Below are 16,191 nucleotides of genomic sequence, written 5' to 3' on the forward strand. Positions count from 1 at the left end.
ATTAAAAATGGTATACATGTAAATGAAAGAGTTCGAGTTACATATTTTTTTCTGAAAGTTTGAAAGCATCATATGTATTGGTTTCAGTTTGATTTTTAATTGATATGAAGCTATCCACATACAAAACTTACCTCACCCTGAATTGTTTTTTTATGAATTGTGTGGTTTGCAAAGTTAATATATGTCTTTAGTACATCTTAATTGAATCATTTGAATCATGAATTTGATACCATTTCATTTTTTTTCTTTATGGGTAATTACCATGCTAATATTCTAAGCCAATCAGAACTGAAGAATTCATTGATAATTTATGTGTATGACTAGTTATTAATAGCCTTTGAACTTTCTGGAAACTGTGCCCTGATTTTGCTGTCATACACATGAGGTAATGATGACTCTCTTTCACTTCTGCAGGTGTTGCATACGGTTCCTACATCACCCCATCTCACCCAGGGAGTCGTGGTGGAGGTAATAGTGGTGGTACAGGTGGTAGCACAATCAGACTTGAAGTAGGCAACAAACTCCATGTTGATGGATCAATCCTTGCAGAAGGGGGTAATGCTGAGGCCTCTTCCACTAGTGGAGGGGGCAGTGGAGGAAGTATTTGGATAGATGCATTAACATTCTCAGGACATGGGACAGTATCAACTGATGGTGGAAACGGAACAGGAAATGGTGGTGCTGGTGGCAGGATTGCCGTGCATGTCTCTTGGCTGAGGGAATTCTCTGGTTCATACAGCTCTCTTGGTGGTTTAGGGATTGATGGAGCAAATGGTGCATGTGGAACTGTTTACTACACAGACACCAATCAGGGGTTGAATTATAGAAGGGCTATCACTGGCAGTGATGAGGAACTGATTTGGATAGTAGGTTACACCAAACTTCTACTTGATAACCAAAACCGCAACCATTTGCTCCCTACTGTCATTGAGGATGATTATGGTACTGGCTACTTCGAGTTTGATGAGCTAGAGACCAATAATCATGTGACAATGTGGCTTCATGAATCGAATGCAACACTGGTGGTGCATAAGTTCATCGGAGATCGAACAGGCCGTCTTCATTTGAGATCTGGTCAGACAATGTTCAATGAGTTTGTAGAATCTGAAAGTGGTATTTCTGTAGCACCTGTCAGTTTTCTAATTGATGTGGGTGCAGAGTTGATATGTCCATCTACATTCATAATGTTAGGAACTAGAACAATAATCAATGGACTCTTGGCTGCTGTTCTTGATCTCTATGTTGCTGAAGGAGCTAGTGTAACATTCTCATCAACATCCACAACTGCTCTGTTGATCAATGATACATATGAGTCAATGACAGAGCCAGGAAATATCAGTTTCAGCCAAATGATCATCCAAAAGGATTCCCGCATTGAGTTTCAGGAACTTGAAGCAGACTTCACCCTAACAGCTAGTGAATTGACCATCAAGTACCATGGAGTGGTTGATATGAACAGAGGTAATATCCACACAGGAGAAGCGGTCATTGAGAGTGAGGGATACCTGAACCTTAATGGAACTGGATTTGGACCAGAGTCGGGTCCAGGAAAGGGGACAACTACTGTAAATGGTCTTGGTCTTGGTGGCGGATTTGGAGGTGCTGGTGGGGGACCAGAGCCACAGGAAGGTGGCTTGGCATATGGTTCACTGTATGAGCCACTACAGATGGGGAGTGGTGGCGGAAATGGTGGTGGATCTGGAGGAGCAGGTGGAGGGGTTCTGCACTGGATAAATGGAAAGACGATGCAAATTGATGGCTTTATCTACGCAGCAGGAACACATGGTAGTGGCTCAAATGCAGGTGGTGGTAGTGGAGGAGGAATATTGATTGAGGTCACTGACTTTTCTGGTCATGGTGAGATCAATGCTCAGGGAGGTGATGCTGCATCAGTAGATGGAAACTTTGGGCATGGGTTTGGAGGATCAGGTGGACGCATAGCCATTCATGCAAGAAAGTCATTCCTGTTCTCTGGAAACTTCCAAAATGCTGGCGGTAACCGTGGGTCTGAAGGCTTTGGAGCTGCCGGTACTGTATATGTTGAAGAAAATGACAGGGGACCACAATATGCAGACATTAAAACTAGTAAAGGTACAAATTCAACCTTCATTGTGGCTGATCATCGATATGTTGAGGTGGACAATGACAACCAGCATGAACCATGGATTTTCACCATGCTATCAGAGGGAAATTTAGCAGAATGGGAACTTGATGAACTGCATGTTACCAGACATGCTAATGTAAGATTCTACCATCCGCCAGATGAGGAAAATGTGACCGTTGTTATTCATAGGTTCCTTGGTGATAGGACAGGACTTGTGAACATTCGCCTCAACCAAACAATATACTTTGAGTTTGTGGAATCCCAAAGCAATGAAACTGTCGCACCATGCAGTTATCAAATAGACGCTGGCAGTGAAATTGTCTTTCCTACAACTGTATACATCCTAGGTACTAGATCCTGGTTTGCTGGACTTATAACAGGTGTTCACCACCTACATATTGCAGATGGAGGAAATGCAATATTCATGTCAACAGCACACACAGCAATACTTGAAAATCTACAATATGTGGACATCACTCCACAGGGGAATTTTAGCTTTGCTACCTTCACAGTGGAAAGGGATTCAGAAGGTCACTTCTGGCAGATAACTCAGCCACTTGGACTCTATGTTAGTGAATTCAGAGTGAAATTTGAAGGACAGCTATACATGAATACGGCTGAGATAAAATCTTCCTTTGCATGGATTGAGAGTCGAGGAAGGTTCCACATGGACGAAAGAGGCCATGCTGCACAGACTGGTCCAGGAGCAGGGTTTACAACACAAGATGGATCAGGCACTGGAGGAGGGCATGGAGGACAAGGAGGAGGACCATCAACTGAATATGGGGGTGTGCCATATGATTCTGTGTACGCACCACTATTTAGCGGTAGTGGGGGTGGCAATGGCCAAGGAACAGGTGGTACTGGTGGAGGCTATCTGTATTGGGAGGTTGCCGAAAAGCTGTCATTGAATGGAGAACTAGCACTACGTGGTGGGAATGGTGTAGGCTCCAGTGCAGGAGGTGGCAGTGGTGGAGGACTGCTGATAGAGACAACCAATATGACAGGTCATGGTGTGATTGATGTGAGTGGAGGAAACAGCACTGGGCAAGGAGGCGGTGGTGCAGGAGGTAGAGTAGGGATCCACTGCAGGTGGCGCTACCAGTTTGGAGGAAAATTCATAGATCATGGAGGCCTAGGAGATGGTGACAAAGTTTTGAGGCATGGAGGTGCAGGTGGAACTATCTACAAAGAAGAGAATCTTCGCCCTCTGCCATACCGCATCCTAAAGAGAGATAAGGTGCACAACAGTACATACCTTGATGTTGATCACAAATATGTGCACAGTGACAATGATGGGAATGATGTGCCTCCTGCTGCAATGTTAAGTGAAGGAGGAACTGTAGTGTACTACTTTGATGAGATGGAACTCACTGGTTCCTCAAGACTCCTAATCTACCATCCTGATAATGCAACTGAAGTCAACATAACTGTGCACCTGTTCATTGGTGATCGTACTGGGCAGCTGCATCTGCGAACGAACCAGACTGTTTTTGTTGAGGTGGAAGAGACAGAAACAAACAAGACAGATGCCCCCTGCAGTTACATCATTGATCCAGGTGCAGTTCTTATTCTGCCTACGGAATTCCATGTCCATGGAACAAACAGCCTAATTAAAGGACTCATCGCAGGAGTACATCATCTCTATGTTGAAGACCAGGCCAGGATGACATTTGAATCAACAGGAAATACTGCATTGTGGATGCAGAGACAGTTTGTCAGCATAACCCCATTGGGAAATTTCGCATTTTCGACTATTACAGTCAAGGAAGGAGGTACAGTGGGGTTCATGAGGATCACTTCTCCTTTGAGGTTAGAATCAAGTGAAATGAGGGTGAAGTACGGAGGGCAGCTGTTCATGAATGAAGCACATCTGTTTTCATCATATGCCTGGGTAGAGAGTACTGGAACATTTCATCTGGATGGCGGGGGACATGATGCAGAGTCTGGACCAGGAGCTGGTTTTAGTTCGGGTGGTGTTGGATATGGTGCAGCACATGGCGGAGAAGGTGGAGGAGTAGATGTGTCCCTGGTTTCCCAGCCGTATGGCTCTATTTATTTACCATTTCAATCTGGGAGTGGTGGAGGTAGTGGTCAAGGAGCCGGAGGTAAAGGTGGAGGCCTTCTGCGATGGACCATTGGACATTATCTTGAATTGAATGGGTTGCTCTCCCTCAAAGGACTTGATGGTGGTCAACACGCAGGTGGTGGAAGTGGGGGCAGTGGTATCATCGAAAGCACAAACATGACTGGCCATGGTGAGATCAATGTGCAGGGAGGCAGTGGGTCTGGTCAAGGGTGTGGTGGAGCTGGTGGCAGGGTAGCCATACTCTGTAGATTGAGGTATACATATGGTGGAAAATTCAATGATTTTGGAGGTAGTGGGAGCTCAAACCAGAGGGGAGCAGCGGCAGGTACCATCTACAAGGAAGAGAATATGCGTCCATTGGAATATCGTAAGAGCAAGTATATCAAATCCTTGAACACCACCTTGCTTGTTGTGGACCATACCTATCTCCACATTGATAATAATAACATTGATGTCCCAGTTTCTACAATGATTCGAGAGGACAATACAATAAGTTATGAATTAGATGAACTTGAAGTTACTGGCCTTGCACGGTCAACTGTGTATCACCCCAGTAATGAGACAGAAGTCCAAGTCATTGCACATCGATTTATTGGAGATAGAACAGGGCAGATGCATCTGAGACAAAACCAGACCTTATTTGCTGAGGTTGTGGAATCTGAAACAAATCATACAGAAGCACCTTGTAGCTTCAGAATCGATGATGGGGCAGAGATAGTGCTCCCTTCCGAAGTTCATTTGCATGGAATACGAACTGAAATCCATGGTCGAGTGACTGGCATCCATGATCTATACATTGAAGCTGATGGATATGTAATAGTGACATCTACTACACAAACTGCTCTCCTTGAAAGGCAAGAGTATGTTTACATATCTTCCAATGGCAACTTCTCAATCCCTCGCCTGTACATTAAACAAGGTGGCAACATAGACTTTCATCGTGTCAAGGAAGAAATTCTGGTTGATGTTTCATTTCTGGAAATAAAATTTGGAGGCCTCTTTGAGATGAACAGTGGTTCCGTTTACTCTGACGTTGCAGATCTGGAGAGTGAAGGTGTTCTAAGTCTGGATGGAAGAGGGTATAGCGGTAGCGAAGGACCTGGAGCTGGAGTAACCATTAGCAGTAGGGGTTCCGGTGCCCACCATGGTGGAATTGGTGGAAATCCAACCATAGGTGATAATGGATCATATGGGTCTGTTTTCAATCCCACTGAGCTAGGAAGTGGGGGTGGCAGTAGCAGCCATGGGTCAGGCGGATCTGGGGGAGGTTCTCTCCAATGGGTTGTGGGTAAGGTTATACACATCAATGGTCTGGTCTCAGCAGATGGTTCTTCTGGAGCGACTGATGCAGGAGGTGGTAGTGGAGGCAGCATATTGATTCAAGCACTGAACATGACGGGCCATGGTGAGGTTAGGACCAGTGGGGGTAATGGCTCAAGATATGGGGCTGGTGGAGCTGGTGGGAGAATGGCAATACACATTGATTACCAGAACAACTTTGATGGGTTATATAACTGCAGAGGAGGGTTTTATGGAGGGAACTCTGATCCTGATCACTCAGGAAACGGAGCAGCTGGAACTATTTATAAATACGAATCAAGAAGAGGTCCTCAATACAGAGATTTAAAATATAATGACCCAGCTCTCAATATCTCCACAATAAAACCAGAACACAGCAAATTGACAGTAGATAATGGGATAATAGACGTTGATCATCCAGCAGTTGTAATGGAAGAAGGTCGTTGGTTCTATGAATTCGATGAAGTCCAAGTGGAAGGCTATTCCTATGTCCACTTTTATCACCCAGAAACAGCCCTTGATATCACTGTAATCATACATGAGTTGACTGGCAATAAGAAAGGTCTGATACGTGTCCAGAGTAGGCAGCGAGTGTTTGTCAACATTGTAGAGTCAACGCATACCTACCTTGATGCTCCTTGTGGATTCCATGTGGATTGGGGTGGTGACCTTGTCCTTCCTACAAATGTCATCATCCTGACTGAGAGAATTCTAGTCGAAGGACAACTCTCTGGAGTGGAGGAACTAACCGTTGAGAGAGATGGAGAACTTCAGTTTGGCGGAAGAGCCTTTACCTCTCTCCTTCCACCCAGCTCAGAATGGTACATCGATGTGCCCTATGACACTTCCAGAAATGGCACTATCGATATTGGCACCATTCTTGTCAACAATCTGGGTATTATTCGGCTTACATCTTCTACTGCTGAACCAGTAATAGATGCTGGTGTCCTGAGGGTGAAGAAAGGTGGATCTGTAGTTGCTGAATGTGAGAAGATCAGTGTCAATGCTGGGGAGCTGGTGATCGAGTATGTAGGCATCCTGTCCTCTGTAGGGTCTGGGATGGGTCCTGGTGCTGGAAGTAGCTATGGCGGTGCAGGACATGGCTCACCAGGTAAGATATGAATAGATCTTCATAACTTTGATATGGTGATAAACCAGAAAAAAAACCAAATTCATTGCCATAGATACTATACTATGAGACAATGTTGCACCATGACTTTTCTATCTTTATGTGTCAAATTGCAGGCAACTTGCATCACTTATTTAATGGAGGCTACAATTGATGGCAACAATATCTAAATTGATGATTATTGATATAATTTCTCTTGCTCACATCATATAAGTTTAGTTCTAAATTTAGTTTCATAGGCTGCATGCTTGTCACCCATTATGTATGTAATGCATATTCTGTAAGAAATAGAATCAGGATCATGATTCCAAAGCTTTCATACACAATTCTCTGTTGATCCTCAATCCATTTCTAACAATTTAGATAGAACTTTTTACAGAATGATGAAATGTAAATCACATATAAAATGTTATCAACTGCTCTATTATGATATCACATCGATTTATATATTCATATATGTGATAAATTCATTTCTGTTTCAAGGTGGTAATAATGGTGGCGGATCAGCATATGGTGATTTGTTCAACCCCAGTTTGTCCGGGAGTAGGGGAAGTGGGGTGAGCAAAGGAGGTGGCGTTATCCTTCTAAACATTGGTGGGGTAAGTCTTAAAACTTTTACTTCTGATGTTTGAAAGAGACAAAGAAGATCCCAGGATATTATATACCTGTTTATTGAAGTAGATTTCTTTTTGGGGCAAATATATCATTCGCACTCGGTATTTTCAAATTCTGGGCCCCATCTTACAGAGAGTTACAATTGATCCGATCAATCGTACATGTAACTCTATGGAAATCCATCAATGTCATAATTTTTTCTACAGGAAATTTGCACAATGTCTTTTGTAAGCAAAGAGAAGGACAAAACATTTTCAAGAAAACAATGAATGCATGAATATATATCATGGTTAGAAAATATTTTTAACAAACATGCATAAAAAATGTTGATTTTGCTGGCTTTCCATAGTTGCGATTGATCGGATCAATCACAACTCTTTGTAAGACGGGGCCCAGATTCTGTAGTTAATATCTCCTCCAACAATTCTACAACTCAGAAACTATCTCATCATCATCATAATAGCTTGACATATTAGTCTGCCTCCTCCCCATCTTGCAATGGATATATGCCTCAATTTAGGCTTGCTGCATGTTTTGTCTTCCAACTGTATGTCCAAACCTGTTTCTCTTCCATCTTTTAATGGTTTCCCGAAGATTCTCACTCTCGTAAAAATCATGTTGCTCATCATCTAGCCATATTACTAAGATTTCAAGCATCTTTTCTTCTGACTTTCTGATTATCCAAGTTTAAGATCCATACAATGCTACACTCCAAACCAAACATTTGACAAGTTATGTCCTTAAATTTTTATTTTACCTAGCTGATAAAGATTTCTTAGGTAACATCATTTTCATTTTTTGTTCATGCTCTCATTATAATTTTATCATCATTCTGATTATTATTATGATTATTATTGTTATCATTGTTATTATTACTATTATTATTGATATTAGTATTATTAATATTGTGATTTAAAAAGTATGTACATTTTTCAATCAAAACCAGCAGTTCTTAAGCCAGTCAGTGGTAACCAAACAGGATTAAATGAATCAACATACGGAAAAGTTCGCACTATAGATACAAACAAAAAAGAAGAACACCATCAAATACTATTTTTATGTCCCCGCAGACAAAATCCGGAGGGTCATTAAGCGTTGCCCCTGTCCGTTTGTCCGTCCATCCGTCCCCCCGCTTGGTTTCCGCGCAATAACTAAAAAATATTAAATGGATCTAAAAAAAAATTAATGTGTAGGTAGATGACACCAAAATACAGGCTAAGTTCCAATTCGGAGTCCGCAGATCAAAGGTCCAGCTCATTAAATATGCGAGTTGGTTTCCATGCAATAACTCAACAAATATCTAATGGATTTTAAAAATTTTGGATGTGTTGGTAGATGACACCAAAATACAGGCTAAGTCTGAATTTGGAGTCTTCAGGTCAAAGGTCACAGCTCATTGAATATGCAAGTTGGTTTCCCCATGATAACTTACATGTATGAAATATTCATTATGAAATATTCAACAGATTAAAAAAAATTTGGTGTGTAGATAGATGACACCAAAATACAGGTTACGTTTGAATTCGGAATCCGCAGGTCAAAGGTCACAGCTCATAAAATATGCGAGTTGGTTTCCGTGCAATAACTCAACAAATATTTAATGGATTTTAACAATTTTGGGTTTGTAGTTAGATGACACCAAAATACAGGCTTAGATCGAATTTGGATTCTGCAGGTCAAAGGTCACAGCTCATTAAATATGCGAGTTGGTTTCCGCATGATAACTTACAGTATGAAATATTCAACAGATTTTTAAAAATTTTGGTGTGTAGGTAAATAACACCAAAATATAGGTGAAGTTCAAATTTGGAGTCCGCAGGTCAAAGGTCACAGCTCATTAAATATGCAAGATGGTTTCCACATGATAACTTATGAAATATTCAACAGATTTAAAAAAAAATTTGGTGTGTAGGTAGATGACACCAAAATACAGGCTAAGTTCGAATTCGGAGTCCGCAGGTCAAAGTTCACAGCTCATTAAATATGCGAGTTGGTTTCCACAAGATAACTTGTGAAATATTCGACAGATTAAAAAAATTGGGGTATGTAGGTACATGTAGATGACACCAAAATACAGGCTAAGTTCGAATTCGGAGTACACAGGTCAAAGGTCACAACTCATTATATATGCAAGTTAATTCAAAGTTCTAAATTTGTTCATTATATATATGCATATTGGTTTCTGCACAATATTAAGTTCAATCATATTGAATGAATTTCTGATCGCGTTAAGCGGGGGCATCTGTGTCCTTTGGACACGTCAAATTACAAGTTCTAAAATATATGTTAGAAGTAATTAGTAACTTTATAATAAACAAAAAAGCAAGATGGTTAACGTATAGTGATATTGTTCAAATGCATATGAAAGTAAAAGGGTGTAATCCTAGATAATATCACATGATGTGAAGAATTATGAATATGGAATTTTTTTTTTGTGGAAAACTGCATGTGTGGCAACTGATTCAAAGAATGAAACTACATTGTTTATTATGATTGAAATATCATTGAATTGTATCGAATCTTTGTTTTGTAGAAAATGATCTGTGATGGCATTATATCTGTTAATGCCCATGATCCTACTGCTACTTATAAAAGTGGGGGAAGTGGTGGAAGTCTGGTAATCAAGACTAATACCTTCAGAGGTCATGGAGAGGTCGTTGCAAATGGTGCAAGTGGACACAGTGGTGAGAATGTTTTTTTAAGCCAACTGAATAGATTTATTATGATATTAGTAGAAACCAATTGCAACTTGGAACTTTGAAACTAGTGTGATACTTTCCTTGCCATTACTCAAATATCATGGAAACCTGAACAGTATCAATTGAATTTTGGAAATTTTTGTCTCTCTTAGTATCGTTATATCAATTTAAGGCAATATTTTAAAATTCATTAGCTTAACCCTCTTTTTACTTTTATAAACATATGTAATTCTCTCAGGATGAAATATACTTTTTGCATAATGATTTGTGGATTGAGAGTAGATTTTTGATTTATTATTTTCTTTTGAAGTGTTTATTAAAGATGGAAAGTGTACATGTAGGCCTATATATGATTATTAGTTTGCTATATTGATGTTATGTATTATTATATATTTCAACATTAAATAAAACTTGATGGCCATCTATTTTTTTTTGTAGGATCATCAACCCGATATGGGGGTGGAAGCGGAGGACGTATGGCTTTATACATCAATGAGCCTTACAGGTTTCAAGGCACTGTTCAAGCCCTTGGTGGTGCAGGGTCACATTCTAGAGTTTCTGGAGGGCCAGGTACTGTCTACAGGCAGTATGAGCAGGATGGCCACCTATGGAAGGAGCTGGTGTTAGATGGCAATGGTCACTCACTCAGTGCAAATACAGTGACACTTGCTGGAGCTGTTCACTATGAGTTTGACACTGTTATTCTCCTACGAGGGGCAAAGCTCAACATAAAGGTAGGCTGCTATTGGGTGTTGTCATTCAGGTACTTAAGAACTGTGGATTTGCCAAGAGAAAAGTTTGAGAAATCTCCTTTCTTGAGGAATTTTGTAGACTAATGTATCTAAGTTGTTTTCAGCCTTCATTCATGGAGTCATGCAATTTAGATAACAAAATAAATATAATGATAATAACAATGTAACTTCTGAAGGTTTTCATGGCAAAGAAGTAGAGTGTAGTGGTTTTCACAGTACACCATGTATCTCTTGTGGGCAAATGATACCCTAGTCAAAATAAGATAGTTAAAAAAAATAGAAGAAAAAATAGCCAAAAAATAAAACATGAAATATATTTTTATGCTATTTTTCCCCCACACAAAATAGTGTAAAAATATGTAAAAAATATAAAAGAAATACAATAAAAATAGTTTAAAAAATAGTATGCGCTTTAAAAACAGAAATAAAATAGCCTATTTTCTCTATTTCACCTGTAAAAATAACAAAAAAATAGTCTGAGTAAAAAATAGGGAAAAGATAGACTATTTTCTTTCTATTTCATTTGTAAAAATAGTTTAAAAAATAGTCCCGTTTTACTAAAAATAGAGAGAAAATAAGGAAAAAATATATTTTCTCGCAGCAAAAAACTACTAGGGATAACAATAATGATAAGAAGAATGAATATTCAATCTTTAACTGCAAGTTATTTTTGTTCTACTTTGTGTCAGATGTATCTGGATGCTTGTAACATTTTAGATCAGAAGACTGTATATGTCTAGGCCTGATTCAGTAGTTTTTATCATGGAAAGCAGATGTATTGTTTCTTTTATCAAATACATTGAAGAATGGATGATATCAGAGAAAAAAGAGGGATTGTATCATGTAGTAGTATGTCTGTATAGAGAATATTGAGTGCAGGAAATTTATTGATTGTAATGTTTCTTTTTTTCAGGGGTCAGAAGGGTCAATAGGCTATGGAACTATTCATTCCCTAAAGGGCGATGGGACAGGAGAATTGATTGTAAAAGATCATACCGAGATACAGCTTTCTCCTGCTGTCAGCAGATCAAGACCGACCGAAGCCATATCCATACAACCGAGAGGAATCTTCATTGTGCCAAGTAACCTTGAAGTTCCTGATACTCTCTCAATACAGGGTGGTATATTTGGATTACAAGAGCTTGTTGTCTCTGGAACCATTAACATCTACAACTCTGGCTATTCAGTTTGCTCAAACTGCTCAATGACCTCAACAGAGCTGGGTCAATACCGTCTTACCAGTATCCATGTGCGTAATACTGGAACCTTTCATGTCAGGAGCAACACCTACAGCACTCAGGATGAAAGCGGGGTTCGTCTGTTTCTTACTGGGATTCTGGAAGTGGAATACGGAGGAGTTGCACGTGTAGAGAAAAGTATTGCAGGATATACCAAATGCCTTAAAGTAGAACTGTCCGGAAGTGTTGATGGATCAGGGTTAGGCTACCTGCAAGAAAGTGGCCCTGGGCGAGGTTACAGATGCGGCAATGCTGGCAGTGGAGCTGGGCATGGCGGTATGGGGAATAGGATAGGTTGTGTTCATGGCAGTGAGACATATGGTGAAGCTTGCCTGCCAGTCAGTTCAGGAAGTGGAGGTGGTTCAGGATGCACTGGCGGTCATGTCGGTGGAAGTGGTGGAGCTGCTGTCAAATTCATCTCAATTCTGTCTCATGTAGAAGGTGATATAAGGATGGATGGAAATAATGGAGCATATACATCTGGAGGTGGCAGTGGGGGGTCTATCTGGCTTGATAGTGATGTCTTTGAAGGATGGGGTGTTCTGTCGGCTTCAGGCGGGAGTGGATCTTCAGCACGGTGTTATAACCTTGACCATATAAGATATGGTGGTGGAGGAGGAGGGGGCCGTATAAGGACATTTTCCCCAGGCCTATATCCCATTTTGTCTGGAAGACGTGTGGTGGATGGACCAAGTGCTGGCTCTGGAACGCTCTGTTCAGATCCTTTGCTTTGCAATTGCCCAATCTCTTCTCTGTGCAGTAATCATGGTATATGGAACACAACAACAGAAGAATGTACCTGTGGTGATGGATATGTTGGTACCTGGTGCCACGTACCATGTTCATCAAGCTTGACCTGCAATGGGCATGGTCTATGTACCGATTCTGGTGACTGCATCTGTGAAGTGGGATATGTTGGATATCGATGTGAGCATGAATGCACCAGAAATGACACCTGTAACGGACATGGTGAATGCTCAGTATTTGGGGAATGCCTATGTCAGGATTGTTTCCATGGGGAAGATTGCTCACAAGAATGCAGTGATGCTGGTACATGTTCTCTCCTCGGTACTTGTGATTGCAATAGCTGCCATGTTGGGGAATACTGTGAAATTGTGTGCTCGGACCATGGATCATGTGATAATGGGGTTTGTTCCTGTGAAGTGGGTTGGAGCGGTGAGCACTGCTCCATTGCTGGATGTCCAGGTGACGATAATTGTTGTGGACATGGAGTTTGCAATTCTGCAATTCATCAGTGTTATTGCAATCCTGGATGGTGGGGTAATGACTGCTGCTCTCCAGACTGCCCAGGAGATCCAGATTGCAACAGTAATGGAAACTGCACAGCTCTGAGTAATCCCCCACAATGTACATGCTTCCATGGATGGATGGGTCTCGCATGTGAACATGAATGCCTCCATGGGAGTGTGGTTGTTCTAAATGGAGAATACTCATGCGAGTGTGATCCCTGCTGGGTAGGATCAGGATGCAACGTCTTGTGTTCAGGTTTTGGCTTGTGCGACGATACAACAGAAATATGTCAATGTGATCCTCTAACTGGATGGAGAGGTGATCTCTGTGAGGTCCCTGGGTGCCCTGGAATTGGAGAAGATTGCTCTGGTCATGGTGATTGCAATAGTGCAGTTCATGAATGTACCTGTGATCCTGGCTGGTCTGGTGTTGGCTGCCACATACCTGACTGCCCTGGTGAACCAGACTGCTATGAACGAGGCTTCTGCAATGCAACATTCGATCCGCCTGAATGCAGAAACTGCTCCACTGGTTTTATGGGACGTGATTGCAATGAACGTTGCATCAATGGTCAGCAGCAACCAATGGACAGTGGGATATGTGTTTGTGAGCCAGGATGGGTAGGCACGAGTTGTGATTCAGAGTGCTCTGGTCATGGTTCAATCATTGATGGAGAGTGTGTATGTGATGAAGTCTGGCGCGGAATATTCTGTGACTACCCTGGTTGTCCGGGTGATGGTATTGATTGTAGCGGCCATGGAGAATGTGACAGCTCACAACATGTCTGTACTTGTGATCCTGGCTGGATTGGAGATGGCTGCAACATTGCTGATTGCCCTGGAGAACCAGACTGCAATGGTAAAGGTACCTGCAACAGCACATTTGATCCACCAAGGTGTCTTGACTGTCAGCCAGGCTTTATGGGACTTTCCTGTGAAGAGCCCTGTGTCCACGGAACTCAAGATCCTCCAAACAGTGGCATTTGCCAGTGTGAATCACTCTATACTGGTGTTGGATGTGATGCAGAATGTTCTTTACATGGAATAATTGTTGGTGAGCAATGCCTGTGTGATCCTACATGGTGGGGAACTCTTTGCGATGAACCAGGCTGTTACGGCAATGGCTCATCCTGCACAGATAGGGGTGAATGCAATGCAGCTTCTCATATTTGTAGTTGTGTGAGTGGATACAGAGGAAATGGCTGTGAATTTCTGGACTGTCCTGGAGATCCTGATTGCTTTGGACGTGGTGAATGCAGTGATAACTTTGAAACACCACGTTGTATTAACTGCCATTGGCCTTACATAGGAAGGGACTGCAACCAACTTTGTCAAAATGGCACTGAACAACCAGTCAACAGTGGAAACTGCATATGTGATGCCTGTTTTGCAGGTATGGGGTGTAATGCTGAATGTTCCGGAAACGGCCAATGCCTCACCAACCCTGAGAGTGGACTTCTCCAATGCTCTTGCATCACAAGATGGCGAGGAGATCTCTGTAATGTGCCAGGCTGTCCTGGTGATGGGGAAGACTGTACTGGACATGGTGACTGTAATACAGGTGTTGGGCAGTGCTTCTGCTACCCAGGCTGGATTGGAGAGGGATGTGATGTGCCAGACTGTCCAGGAGAACCTGACTGCAATGGGCATGGTGAATGTGCAGTACCATCCGATTCTCAACCAGTAAGTAGATATTTGTTTTCCTAGCATGAGAGTTTTACATACATGTAGAGTCCTTGGTCATAAAAGATAGCATGACATGAGTGGAAAATGAAAGAGATATTTAACTGAATCATTTGAATATCAAGCGCAGGAAAGAATAAGGATTAGTTATCTTGTGTGCATGTATTATGAATCACACAATTTGATCTTCATTTAATTACAGGTTTATGCAAAGAAATAAGAGTTTGGCATTAAAATATATTACACATAATGGATGATAATTGATCGCTATAATTAACAAAAAGAACAGAATTTCTTAATTAAATCTCTGATATTTTATCTAAAGAGAGTAAAAAAAATACTTTGCCCTAATTCATTGTATTTTGCATTCATAGATCTAATCACTTTGTTTCTTTTATCATTTGCATAACCTCTTACCCTACCCAGATCTGCATTTGTGAAAACGGCTTCTTTGGAAGTGATTGTGATTTCTTTTGCATGGAAGGTGAGGTGCAGGATGAGCACACTTGCAAATGTGACAAATGCTATACTGGATTTGAGTGTAACGTTGAGTGCTCTGGCAATGGAATTTGTAGATCTGGCGAGTGCGATTGCTCCAGCAATGCACTTCAGTCTATTCTTGGAATTCAGTCTTTTCTGGGACCACTTTGTGAGTTCAGAGGATGCCCTGGAGATGATGGTTCCTGCAACGGTCAGGGATCCTGCAACGTTGACAGCCAAGAATGCACCTGTTACCCGGGCTGGACTGGAGAGGACTGCAATGAGCCGGATTGCCCAGGAGTTCCCAGCTGCTCTGGTACGTTACAAACTCTTGATAACCTTTTGATATTGGAGTGTAACTGTTCTTCGCTAAATGCTTGATTGCTTGATTTTCAGGGGCTTCTGAATTAGATTTAATTTACCTTAACAGGAAATCATTTCTTTGTATTTGAGAAACCAGGGTCCTGTCGTACAAATGACTATTATTAATCCATTCAATTACAACTATAGAAAACCAGGGAGACCTGCTTTCTGATTGTGTTTAATACTCGTGCATGTGTCTTTGTCTTTTCAAATCAGAGTGCTCTTTGTTTTCAAAGGGACATAGTGTACTATAACTATGAAGAATTATCTCATTGATGGATTTCCATGATTGAGATTGATTAAATCAATGACAACTCTAGAAAATTAGTCACATGCCATATGCAGCTTCCATAATTAATTTATGATCAGGCCTAATATTATACTATTCAAATCGCAATATAATGTAACATAATTTTATCTTTTTTATTCAAAGGGTGCGCAAGATTTAAAGTCAATTCCTCCCACCTGCTCTAATAAAATTGCCAAAATA

At 41.2% G+C, this 16,191-nt stretch overlaps 1 protein-coding gene across 1 annotated transcript in view; it reads left to right on the forward strand.

Annotated features, from left to right (window-relative positions):
- The window catches only part of LOC129265193 (uncharacterized), a 112,837-nt gene that overhangs the window by 93,963 nt on the left and 2,683 nt on the right, over window positions 1-16,191 (forward strand). Inside the window, exons 65-70 of the mRNA XM_064104079.1 lie at window positions 415-6,603; window positions 7,105-7,220; window positions 9,770-9,920; window positions 10,374-10,669; window positions 11,601-14,858; window positions 15,285-15,654. Of these exons, the coding sequence (XP_063960149.1) occupies window positions 415-6,603; window positions 7,105-7,220; window positions 9,770-9,920; window positions 10,374-10,669; window positions 11,601-14,858; window positions 15,285-15,654 (10,380 nt within the window). The remainder of the gene's footprint in view (window positions 1-414; window positions 6,604-7,104; window positions 7,221-9,769; window positions 9,921-10,373; window positions 10,670-11,600; window positions 14,859-15,284; window positions 15,655-16,191) is intronic.

Source organism: Lytechinus pictus, chromosome 1 (assembly GCF_037042905.1).
Source record: "Lytechinus pictus isolate F3 Inbred chromosome 1, Lp3.0, whole genome shotgun sequence".
In the NCBI taxonomy this organism is placed as follows: domain Eukaryota; kingdom Metazoa; phylum Echinodermata; class Echinoidea; order Temnopleuroida; family Toxopneustidae; genus Lytechinus; species Lytechinus pictus.